Raw genomic sequence first — 12,613 nt, forward strand, 5'->3', positions numbered from 1 at the left:
CTTCCTGAACTTTTACAATTTTACATGGAAGCGTAGCTGTAAAATTATCCATTGCACTCATAAAATATTAACGTGCTCGTATATACCAAGTGGTCTGTCGTCGGTGTGACAATCGCCCCTCCCAAAGCGTATTCTATGAGAGAGCTTTCATTGTGATACCAATACACTTCAACTCTAGTGGTGTTTGTGACGAACGAAACGAAAGTGTACCTAGCCAGAACACCAGGGACTGAGTTGGAGTGAAACCTGTTGATGAATCCCACGTCCAAAGAATGTATACTCCTCTGTAACGCTTTCGCTAACATATATGTATACCTTATACCGTTTACCTACCCGTATTGATGTTGTGTTTGTTACAAATGATGTTGACATTATTAGCTCATCGAAAATGGTGACCATTCTCAATTGTGCGCATACGTTGCCGTCACAATTTTTCTTCATAGAGGGCATTACAATTATTTTGCTTGTTCACCCCATATAGTACTTGTTCCGACTATAATTTTGTCTACGAGTATCTCTCTCTATCTAATTTCTTTCAAATGCCCAGCAACCTTTCTCTTCCCACTAGTCCCAATGGTAAATTTTACACCTGACTGCTACTATGTAAAATTGTTGTTCAGATATGTCATGCTTGAGTTTGTCATGGCTTCCCGTCGTAGCTTTCACACCATTTTCGATAGAGGTACTATGAGTACATGTGTCTGAATGTTAGACGTTAAATATCAGCTGCATGACCGAAAACTGATTGAGTAGGTAAGACAGAACACCTGTGATTGTGTTGATGTTTTAGAATCCTTTTTAGTGCCCTTATTTGTTTTACTTGTCATGTGTATTGTTTATTTTTAAATTATTTTTTAAAACTCTTAAACCACATTCAACATCGTGCGGAACTTGTTAATGAAAAATGATTTGTACATCTGTTCAATTTTTGATAAAGCTTCAGCGTGAGACTCCGTTGGTGTGATCGCGTTTAACTTTTTGCTGCGAAACGTTTGTTTATTAATAAATAATTCCGTGTCCAAATATTAGTTTGACAGTCAGAACAGCGAAAAGTTTGACGAAGTGTCACACGATGGAGTTCACAAAATGTATAAAGTCAAAAAAAGAATAGCTGTACAATGCATTTTTGTTAACTGTTTTTAGACTATTGTTGAATGTCACAGCTGGCGGATAAACACTGCAAAGCGATAAATTAAAAATGTTACAGTACTCCTGTAACACGCTGGCGAGTATGGAAGATGATGTATGAAATTGTTGCTTGCGGTCTACCCAAGTGTTGCTTTGCGAATGGTCTGAATATTTGAAGTCAATGGAAAACGTAAAATGATACCACCATTCATTTTACTTTTTTTTCCTTATCATTACATTTTATTTTAGTAGTGTCATTTGTTGCCTTGTGTAGTAGTTCCGTCGACAGGGTTCGTATATATCAAGTAATTGAACGCATGTATACCTATTATTGTTTATTAACATCGAGGTAAAGTTTTTAATCTCGTAATTAATTACAAATCTAATTTATCCAACCTGTCATTCACAAAGATTAACGTGTACCATTTTAATATAGACCTGTTGGAGTTTGGGGCAAGATTGTCGGTTCGCTTTGTGCTATTGCCGGTGTGCTCACCATTGCTCTGCCGGTACCCGTCATCGTGTCCAACTTCAATTACTTCTACCATCGCGAGACCGACCAAGAGGAGATGCAGTCGCAGAACTTCAACCACGTCACCAGCTGCCCGTACCTGCCCGGGACCATGGGCGAGCCGTACTTGCGTGAGTCTACTTACATTTATTACATTTCCATTATTGTTATCATCAAATAGCCTTCATACGTGTTCCAACGTACTCTTTATTAAGCACATATTCATCGTTCATTGCAGTGAGTGATCATGTTCGCGTTACATGTGGATCGTCACTCGAATTTTAGCCGCATGACACAGCTTCCTCTTTGATTTGGATCGCATGTTTTGTTTTTTTTTATTTCATTTTATTTGTTTCTTTTATGTTATTTTCGATAATTTCAGGTGGGAAGGACGATGAGAAGGACGAAGTGTGCAGTGATCAATGACTATACGATAGTGTACTTTCCCCCCCTCTTTCGTTACGGACTAAATACGATCGGTAGAGACGATTTTTGTGATACTACTCAGTAAGAGCAATAGTGTAGTGCTAATGTAAATATTGTTATAAGTGATGTAAAGATATTACGATAATAAATTTGTTATTTATTTTTCATTTTAATTATATTTGAGTGGTTATGTTTATTTGTTAGCACGTGGACACAGTTAATGATATTCGACATGATTGAACTATATTATTTGTGAGTTTTGCCGTTCCATTATTATTACATATAGCTCATTTTTATTGGCGATGTAGTATTGAATTCTCATCATTACTTTGATTGAAAATACAAAAAAAAAAATCTTATTGGTTTCAAATTATTTGCTTTATTTACTACATATAGGAGCATAATGAGTGTTCGGACACGAATTGGGAAATTTGTATTGTTTGTTTATTATAAAATTGGTAACGATTGATAAATATGAAATATTGGTTGCGTACATTTTCGAATGTCAACAGTAAAATGCTATCTGTGCTAAATCCATCGGTATACTCATTCAAGTCATATTTCAAATTAATCATATTCCGAGGTAGAATCAAAATCAGTACCATCCTTGTTGTAAGCCACTTGAGAAACTGAACATTTTTCCCATACAACATTTTTCGAACTACGCCCGTCCCTTCGCTTATTTACAAAACCAAAGTTAATTCTGTTACTTTACGAGTACTTCTCAGTATTTTCACACACGTGCAATTTAAAATTAATTATTTCTAAATATTTACTTACGCGTCAATCATTATAATAAGGTGTAATATGTTGTAGTCGAAGAGTTGCCGTTTAGAGATGCTTTTCTATAATCCGACTTCATTCAAATCTTACCACATATACCGACTCTATTGATATACACTGCATATTGTACTGTGCGCTTTACGATATTATAATATTAAAAAAAATTGATTTAAAGCACTTAAAACTATTATTTTCATATTTATTTTAATTATTCTTTGTTTATAAGTTTATTAAAGCACATTACCCACCGTTATTACATGGACAGAAAGTAAGTTTTTATTTTGTGAATGTAAATTATTTTTTTTTTTGTAGCTTTTTATGCTTCTATGCTTATTTTTAGATTGAATACTAACTATAAGTGCTCAGGACATTTATAGTTGTGTGATGTTGAGTAGATTGCTATACAACTAAAATAGAAATTTGGTATTAAATAAATCCCTGTAGATTATGCCCAATATTGTATTAAGACTGGCTGGTAACACATTTATTTCTGCCCGGAAAAAAAAAACACATTTTACACTATGCCTGTATACTATATTCTTAATTTAAAACTGTTACATTCTTAATTTAAAACGATTAAAACACACCCATGAACTACAGTAATAACATTATTGATTTATCGCATTTAGTATTAAATAGGACTTACCTCTGGAGAGATAAACGGTTGCTTCAACCATCACAAATTTAATAAACGATCAACACGACAGTTGACTCGGTCGTTTGTAGACATAATTATTAAAATAGTTTCCCAACTGGCGATGTGAAACTGTTTCATGCACACACAAAAAAGAGCTTAAACTCTAATTTAATAGATTTAAAAGTCGCTTTACAATCTTCAAGATTAATGATACGGTAGTTTCCTTAAAAATACGACAATAAATAAATAATATACCGTTTTTCTAGCTCGATGACACTATGCTATTTTTACCATTCAAATTGTTATTATTATCAGTTCTATGTGATGATTGTATAAATGCCTCTTTCCAAGTTCTGACGTACGAGGTAATCGATGAAATTATGAACATGGTTATAATTTAAATAGATATCGCCGCAGCATGTATTTTTCGTGTTCGTTTTCGACACTGAAATATTTATTACCCTGTATTTTTTTTTTAACTTCAGCAAAATATTCAAATGCTACATGTATATGAAATGTTAACTGAAAACATTTATAGATTTACAGGAATAATATTACACACAATAATTTTAGAAGCGGAAGGGTACCTCTGTCCCATTCGTGTTTCAACCGTGAAACAGTTATGTTTGTATGGCTGTGTTTCGGTTTGAAGGGTGGGATATGGCGTGAATTTACTGGGTACAGAAGAATAACACCTCAGGAATGGCAACGCATGGGGGATATCATGGACAAAACAGTATACTCTGTTATGTCCATGGTACTGCTCATGTCTAGTCTAGGCGACGGTTACCACTTTCCATCATTCATCAAACCTATTTCAGCTATTAGAGTATTGTGTCACTTTCTTTCCAATTGGAAACTTAGCGCAATAGATAAAGACAAAATACTTCAATGGAAAAAAATAGATTTATGTGGCGTTTGGTGTTTTTATGAACAAAGGGGTAAAACGTTATTCGTGCAATAGTACGAGTATTATTATTGTCAGTGAAATGTTTGAATGCGATAACAAGAAAGTGTTTGAAAATTTTCCAACGTATAAAATATGATTGAGGTGCGTACGGTACGCATTAATTTTTCAAATAGTGAAAATTATTAAATATTTAATTATTTATAAAAAAATATAATAGTTTTGACGTTGCCATACTTTGATAAGATAGATAGATACTTTTTATTATTCCCTCCATAAGATTACAATCTCTCTTCGTCCTCTTCATTACTGAAGGTCGTGTCCTTGAAAGGTGTCTGTTGCCTCTCTTATGATGTTATTCCATTTTACACGGTCTTCAGCTTCTCGCAGCTGCCTTCTCGCAGCTGATTGCAGCTGCCCTGCGAGAAGCTGAAGATTACAGTAGTAAACTTATTATAAATACAAACAATACAAGAAAATATTACACTGTGAAAACAATGGGCGGCCTTATCGCTAAGAGCGATCTCTTCCAGGCAATCTTTGGATGGAGAGGAGTAATTATAAACAGTTTGACTGGAGGCACGAAACTCTGTTCGTTATTTTAAATACTATCAATATAGAAATATATATATTGAACTTCAGTAGGAACGCTCTTAAATTATTTGGGAGTAAATGAGATAGTGTCTTCGCTGGATTGGGTTCTTTTATTTATTTATTTATTCGTTATTGTACACAAAAAATTACAAATATATAATATATATAAAATAAAGATGTACAACAGTCGAGCTTAACTCTGTAAGAGTTCTCTTCCAGTAAACCCTTTTGGATTATCAATACACACGGCTGCTGTTTGTATGTTTCGTACACCGAATTGCCATTATAATTGTTTTAAAATACCTATGCAGTTGACTATCAACTCTATGTAGTTGTGTTAAGAGACAAATATAATAATAATAATAATATTTATTTATTTATAGATTACAAAGATCCATTCTCGTTAGTAACAATTGACTTAAACTATGTTAGTAGAAAAAAAAATACAAAATTTATTTTATGGCCCCTATAATAATTTTGACCCACAATGAGAGGATCGGGCTATCGTATTTATTACACAATGCCCTCAGAATGCTGTTACTGATATTAATTGATTATCGATTCGGATTGAACATTTTAAATTTCACAGGTGTCAAGTGTAATACGATGATAAACTGCACTTCATGTAAACTGTAATTAAGTTATAAATCAACAAGTGCACAATATATTGTGTATTAACACGGCGTCGTGGCAATGGGCCAGACTGTTAAGAATTCGGGGATTTCGAAACTAAATAGCTGTTTATTTACGTGGAACAATTTGTCGGATGAAAATGGAATGGCAACCACGCCCGTGTTATTGATTGACGTTGACGGGGTACCGTTGAGGGGATGAGGTCAGATTGGTTGACCCGTCGTAGCGAATTCATCAAATGAGGAATTCATCTCCGCTAATTACAGAAAAAAAAATGGCTGTAAAGTCCTAGCATAAAATAAGTCACCCTTTCTTAGGGGAAAAGGAATTGTTAGTAATGAGATTTAACAGCCTCGTTGCTAGCAATAAGGTGCTATCAGGTTGACCACCATGCGGTTCCCCTGGAAACCAATGTGGTTAATTCTTGTTCAATTGGTCACTATGGGCCATCTGACCTGCCTTCATCCTCACCTGTCACCCTTCACTGGTAGCGTAACGCCTAGGCAGTATATATATATATATATATATATATATATATATATATATATATATATATATATATATATATATATATATATATATACTGCCGATAGCGCAGGCGGGGTTACCATTCTATCTTCACCCATTAAAAAAAGCCACCCCTTTCTTTCCCGTGGGTGTCGTAAGAGGCGACTAAGGAAGGTCGAGAGATTGGCAGCAGCGTCCCTTTTAAAATATCTCTAAAGCCTAACTGCGGTTGTCAATCCACCTGGCAAGCGTGGCAACTACTGGCAAAACCCCTAAGGGAAGGTTTATGTTCAGCAGTGGACGGTTAAAAGCTGATATCGTCACAGTCGTAGAATACTGACGGATCTTTATATGTAATCTTTGTCAGATCCGTCAGTATTCTACGACTGTGACGATATGATGACGATTAATCAGACTGCAAGTAACATTGATAGAATAAAACATAAATTATTCCAAAATATATAATCAAAAAGGTATAATTAAAATTTTTTTTTAAGAGCCAATCAAGAATTAATATTAACAATATTAATTTAATTTTATAAATCATTTTAATTTATTTAAATAAAACTATTTCACAAAACAAAGTTGTATTATCTTAACTTACATATCTATGTATTTGTGCCCCAAATTGGTATATTAATAAACATAATTTATTAACAAGATTTTAAACTGATTTCACCTAAATCGGGCTTAATCAAGAGTCACTCAATATTGGCAATTAAATATCACTTTATTTGGTAACTATAAAATAATAATATAATTAGTAAATCTAATATATAAAATTCTCGTGTCGCGGTGTTCGTTACCAAACTCCTACGAAACGGCTTTACCGATTTTTATGAAATTTTGTGTCCATATCGGGTAGGTCTGAGAATCGGCCAACATCTATTTTTCATACCCCTCAATGATAAGGGTGACCCATCCCTAAATATATATTTTTTTATTTTTATGAAATTTTTTTATTTTTTATTTTATTACGACTAAGCATTGAAAAATACATACAGCTTCAAATTTTTACCCTTTTACGATCAACCCCTGTTTTTTGATAGCGATTTTTATATACCGCAATAGCGTATGACGGCAATCGAATATAATAATTGTAGTAGGATAAATTTTCATGTATAGTAATCGAAATATATATATATATATATATATATATATATATATATATATATATATATATATATATATATATATATATATATATATATATATATATATAGTTAGTAAAACAACGTTTGCCGAGTCAGCTAGTATATATAATAATAATATTCACGTGTAGTCCCGGCATAGAATAAGCCACCCCTGCCTTTCCCATGGATGACATAAGAGGTGACTCAGGGCGGGCGAGAGATGGGCAGCAGCGTCCATCTTAGAACATCTCCAAAGCCATGCGGCTGCCAATCCGCCTGCCGAGCATGGTAACTACTGGCATAATTCCCTCTAGGAGGAGACTTATGCTTAGCAGCTTGACAGTTTAAAGCTGATGTGATAAAATAATATAATATTTACAGAGTTTATTACTCTCTCGGCATCATATTTTGTTACATTTACAGTGAGTTTTTATCCGATCCATAAAATAGTACTAGCATTATTTACAAATTACACGTTTAATATTACCAAAAATTTTATACAATAACATTGAATAAATAACATAAAAAATTATTAATTTTTGGGCATAATCTGGTCGACAAGGTCCATTGCAAAATTTTAATGTTCACAAAGAAACGCAATCACACAGTTTTTTTTTTTATGTATACAACTTAGAATGGCAAACAAGCTGACGGCCCACCTGATGGAAAGTGGTAACCGTCGCCTATAGACATGAGTAGTACCATGGACATAACAGAGTATACTGTTTCGCCCATGATACCCCGCATGCGTTGCCATTCCTGAGGTCTCATGTGTTATTCCTCTGTACCCTGTAAATTCACGCCATATCCCACCCTTTAAACCGAAACACAGCCATGCAAACACAACTGCTTCACGGTAGAAACACGAATAGGACAAAAGTACCCAAGCAATCGACTTTTGTACAAAGTCTCCCTCTGGCAACAATTTAATAATTTATATTGATTTTTACAAAAAATGAGGTTAAGTCCCCCCGTCATGTTCAAAATAATATTGGTCAAACACTGACGAGAAGCGTAAGTTTGCAAAAAGATTATCAAAATCAATTCAGGATTAACAGAAAAGTTTTCTTATATATAATATACACACAAAAAAAAGGGATTAAAAACTTTTTGAAGTATCCCTTTCGCGAGCGACAATGCCAGACAAAAGGCATCGAAACTTTTAACAACTGCTTTTTTCGCCGGGGGTCAAGATTTATCGTATTATATTGCATTCAACACAATAGATTTTATTTTATTTTTTTAATGGGTGATAATGGAATGGTAACCTCATCCGCGCTATCGGTATACACAGGCGGGACACCAGTGAAGAATGATAGGTGAGGATGAAGCAGATCAGTTAGCCCATCGTGACGAATTTAACATGATGAATGAATTTTTCACGATGGTTTCTAGGGATAACCGCGTGGAGAGCGACCTAATAGGGCATATTGCTAGCAATGAGGCTGTCAAACTTAATTGCTAACAACCCCTTTCCACCAACACAATAGGTTAGATTATCGCTTATAAATTGCCTTTTGTTATAATTGTGTACAATTTTTTTAATGCTTCTTTTATTTTCGATACTGTAGATGCTTTGATTGAATCCTTAGCTTGTTTAGACTTCCTAGTAAATTAAAATAATATTAACTATTAAATTAAACATACTATTTGAATATTGTATATACAAAACTATTACTGCGAGTAATTCATAAAATTTATTAAAACAACTAATTTTACTATAGTAGTTGACATGTACAAAGTATTTAAGTATTTAAGATGTTTGGACAAATGTTGAGAATTGTGTAATAGTTTCAGGGCCGATTCAGAAGAAGTCCTCCATGAGCGATGATTCGTCCTCCGATATGATGGAACTGGACGAGAATGCGCTGGTGCCCGACCCTAACTTGGAGCAGAACCTGCGCTGTCTCAAGGAGGAAGAGAAGGTGCTGCTAGAGCAGCAAGCTGCCATGGAAGCCGGCAATGTGGATGACATCGCCGCGCTCGAACACCAGGACCTACTGCGTCTTAATCAGGTTCGCAACATACAATTCTATTCTCAGATCATTGGGTTCTATTTTTGATTGAGGATCCAAATTATAGTACTTGGATTTTTAAGTTTCCAAGGACAGGACGATGAAAGACCTTCACGTATTTATCTTATCCTTGCAATAAGTTCTTACTTTTGTAATTAGTTTTAACAGTCCTTTAACGGCTCCGCTATCGTCTTGAAATTTCGATTACAAGCAGTATTTGGAGTGAACGATATAAGCTACTTTCGATCCTGATCACTAATTCCATTTATTAATCCAAGAACCTTTATCCCCCTTCGAGCTATCTCCAACTCATTGCCCCTTCAGCTCGTTGTCCTTAGGACTATATCAATCACTTCAGTTCTTCCTCATTCTGGTTTCTAACATGCAGTGAAACTCCAAATATAATCCTCTCCATAACTTGAAGAAAAACTCGTAGCTTCCTAATACAGCAGAAAAGATCAATTTGGTTGTAATTGCATAGATATTTACCGACATATACACTGGTTAAAGATCTGTACTATTTATAATTACTACTCTTCATCCAAAAGTAACCTAGAATTTGTTTTTTTGCCATAAGTCCGGCCTTGTTTTTCTCTGTTTTTTTTTGTTATTATTATTTATTTCGTATTCCATTTCTTGTTTTCCTTGTTTTGCATATCTACCTATCCTATAATCGACTCCATTACCCAAAGGTAGCTTTGGAAGATTGCTTTCAGCAATAAGGTCACCTTATTGCACTCATACCAATTGTCTGTTTGTGCAATAACATTATTTATATCCAAATGTATGTGTGGTGCAAATAAAGTGTATTTTCTCTTACATCCTCGCCATCTACCTCCCCATCTTCCTCCTTATCCCCTTTCTTTTATTTTTGTATTTTTTTAGTTTCGCTACCTAATAATAATAAAGAACATCTATTTATCTTTAATTTTATAGTCCCGACATGGAATGGGCCACTTTTTCCTTTCCAATAGGTGTCGTAAGAGGCGACTAATGCAACTTAGTGGTCAAGGGATGTGTAGCAACATCTTTCTTAAAACATCACCAAATGCTAATTGCGGATACCAATTCGCCTGCCAAGCGTGGCAACTATTGCCAAATCCCCCCTGTATGGGGAGGCCTATGTTCAGTATGATTCATGATGATGATATATGGTTCATGACACCTTTAGATGTTTTGTTTTACATACATATATACATATCTGTCACGCCCGTCTCCTATTAGGGTAGGCAGAAACAATGGAACGCCAAATGCTTTGATTCAGGCCTCTTTCGCTTCTTCTACATTCATCAATTTTTTCATACACGCTCGCCTGTTACGGGTACTTTTAATTTGGCCCTTCTTTAGCACATCGCCTATTTTGTTTTGTTACTTTGTATATTTCATTATGGTGTTTGTGTGGGGCAGCTGAAGCAGCACGAGCTGCAGAAGCAGCAGCAGCTGCAGGCACAGCGCCTGCTGCGCGCTGAGGGCGGCCAGGCTCAGCCAGCACGCCGGGAGCCGGCTCGCCGCCGCGCCGCGTGCACCGTGCGCGTCAACAACCTTCACGCCGCCGAAGCTATTGAGACAGACGTCTGACCATTAGGTAAGTGACGTTTACCTGACGTGTATATATATAATAACAATATAAAATGTATATATCTTTCAACAACCTCCGAGGCAGGTTGCTCTACGCAAATAAAGTGTCGAATTCGATTCTCGGTTGGGGCCAATTTCAAAAAAGGATTTTTCTGTATTGATTCGTATCTGGTTTGTAACCCCAAATATTTGTTACCTTATTCCTAATATAATACAGATTATTCTAGCTTGAGGATCAAACGATTAATGAAATAGTATGGTAAAAGGAATATAGATACATGTAGTTATAAAGATGATTGAATCATTGTCATTATCATTCATTTAATAGAGTGTTCAATTAATGATCTAATAACAATAACAATACGATTTCAGCTTTCAAGTAAGAAAGGCCAAAATTTTGTTGTTTCACGTTTTGCGTACAAAAAATATAGTTTCGCTGGTTGAATACTTCAAAAGGATTCTAATAATTACGTTTTTATATTAATATAATTATAATAAATTCGTATATTTATTATATAAATATAAACATCAATGCTGAATACAAAGACACCTACTAATATAAAGTTTCTGTTATAATTACTAATCCAGTAAAGTATAGGCTTGATAAACTTTCTATCGTATGACGGACCCCCTCCCCCCCTATCACATAGATTGAACTACATTTTTTTTTATGGGTGAAAATGGAATGTAAACCCCGCTTGCGCTAACGGGATACGCTGGCGGAGCACCAGTGAAGGGTGATTGATGAGAATGAAAACAGGCCAGTTAGTCCATCATGATAAATTTATCAGGAATTAACCATGATAGTTTCCAGAGGGAACCGCGAGGAGGTCGACCTGGTTGGGTATATTGCTAGCAATGGGATTCTTAGTCTCCATTACTAACAATCCCTTTCCCCCCACTACATTTATTATAATGCACAAATAAATAAATGGCTTTATTAATTAATTTATTATAATAAACAATAACGTTTCTGTTCTATTGGAGTTTTTGGTTAAAAGAAAAATCTGTAATTGTTTTTATTAAATATGCTATTAAAGCAGTCAAAAGGAAACCTTACTTCGGATTTTGTCTATTGAAAAAAAAAAATAAACAGATTGTCTATTTCCATGTAAAAATTTTAAATTGAGCTATTCACATAAATCTGTCACATTACATCACTGATTTGACAATGTCAGTTTATATTAAATTTTCCAAATTTTCACTTTTTCCAAATCATTAGAATTTGGAAAAAGTGAAAGTTCAGTGATAATTTAATATGAATCATATATAATTTATAGCACGTTAATGTATTAGTAACACAGTAATAAATTATTTTAGCTCATTTACAAATTCGGCCCAATTTCCACTTACCGTAAAAATTAAAATGTGTTTTAAATTAAAAAAAAAAGGAACAGAGTCAAAACGGAATACGAATATCACTTATATCAGAACTTATGTCATGAAGAAACATTATGAAATAAATTTTCATTTTTGTGATTTCAAAATCAACTATTATTCCATACTATAATATTAGTGATCTGCCGTCTGACCTATTGAATACATTTATGTCAGTTAATGAAATAATGACATAAAATAGATGGCTACATGTTTCATATATTATTTTAACTTTACCAATAAAGATGTTTTAAACAGTTATTTTCCAATAGAATTTTACGAAACCGATGAACAAGCATGATGGATTCAGAAACAAGAATAACAAGCATGGTCCTCGCTAAACTTGTAAACAAACAAAAAAAGAAGGATAAAAAACAGTTTTTA

The 12,613-nt window shown here is 34.3% G+C and overlaps 1 protein-coding gene across 9 annotated transcripts in view; it reads left to right on the forward strand.

Moving 5' to 3' along the window:
• The window catches only part of LOC113520464 (potassium voltage-gated channel protein Shaker), a 414,011-nt gene that overhangs the window by 376,119 nt on the left and 25,279 nt on the right, over positions 1–12,613 (forward strand). For 7 of the 9 annotated variants that reach the window (XM_052896696.1, XM_052896695.1, XM_052896693.1 and 4 more), the window contains 3 exons: positions 1,565–1,770; positions 9,051–9,274; positions 10,682–10,859. In XM_052896696.1, coding sequence (XP_052752656.1) covers positions 1,565–1,770; positions 9,051–9,274; positions 10,682–10,852 — 601 coding nt within the window. In that variant the 3' untranslated portion in view covers positions 10,853–10,859. Of the gene's footprint in view, positions 1–1,564; positions 1,771–2,021; positions 2,233–9,050; positions 9,275–10,681; positions 10,860–12,613 lie in introns of those variants that run through there. The other 2 variants (XM_052896700.1, XM_052896701.1) reach the window with 1 other exon arrangement.

This window comes from Galleria mellonella, unplaced genomic scaffold (genome assembly GCF_026898425.1).
Source record: "Galleria mellonella isolate WM207_F2 unplaced genomic scaffold, CSIRO_AGI_GalMel_v1 utg33, whole genome shotgun sequence".
NCBI lineage: Eukaryota > Metazoa > Arthropoda > Insecta > Lepidoptera > Pyralidae > Galleria > Galleria mellonella.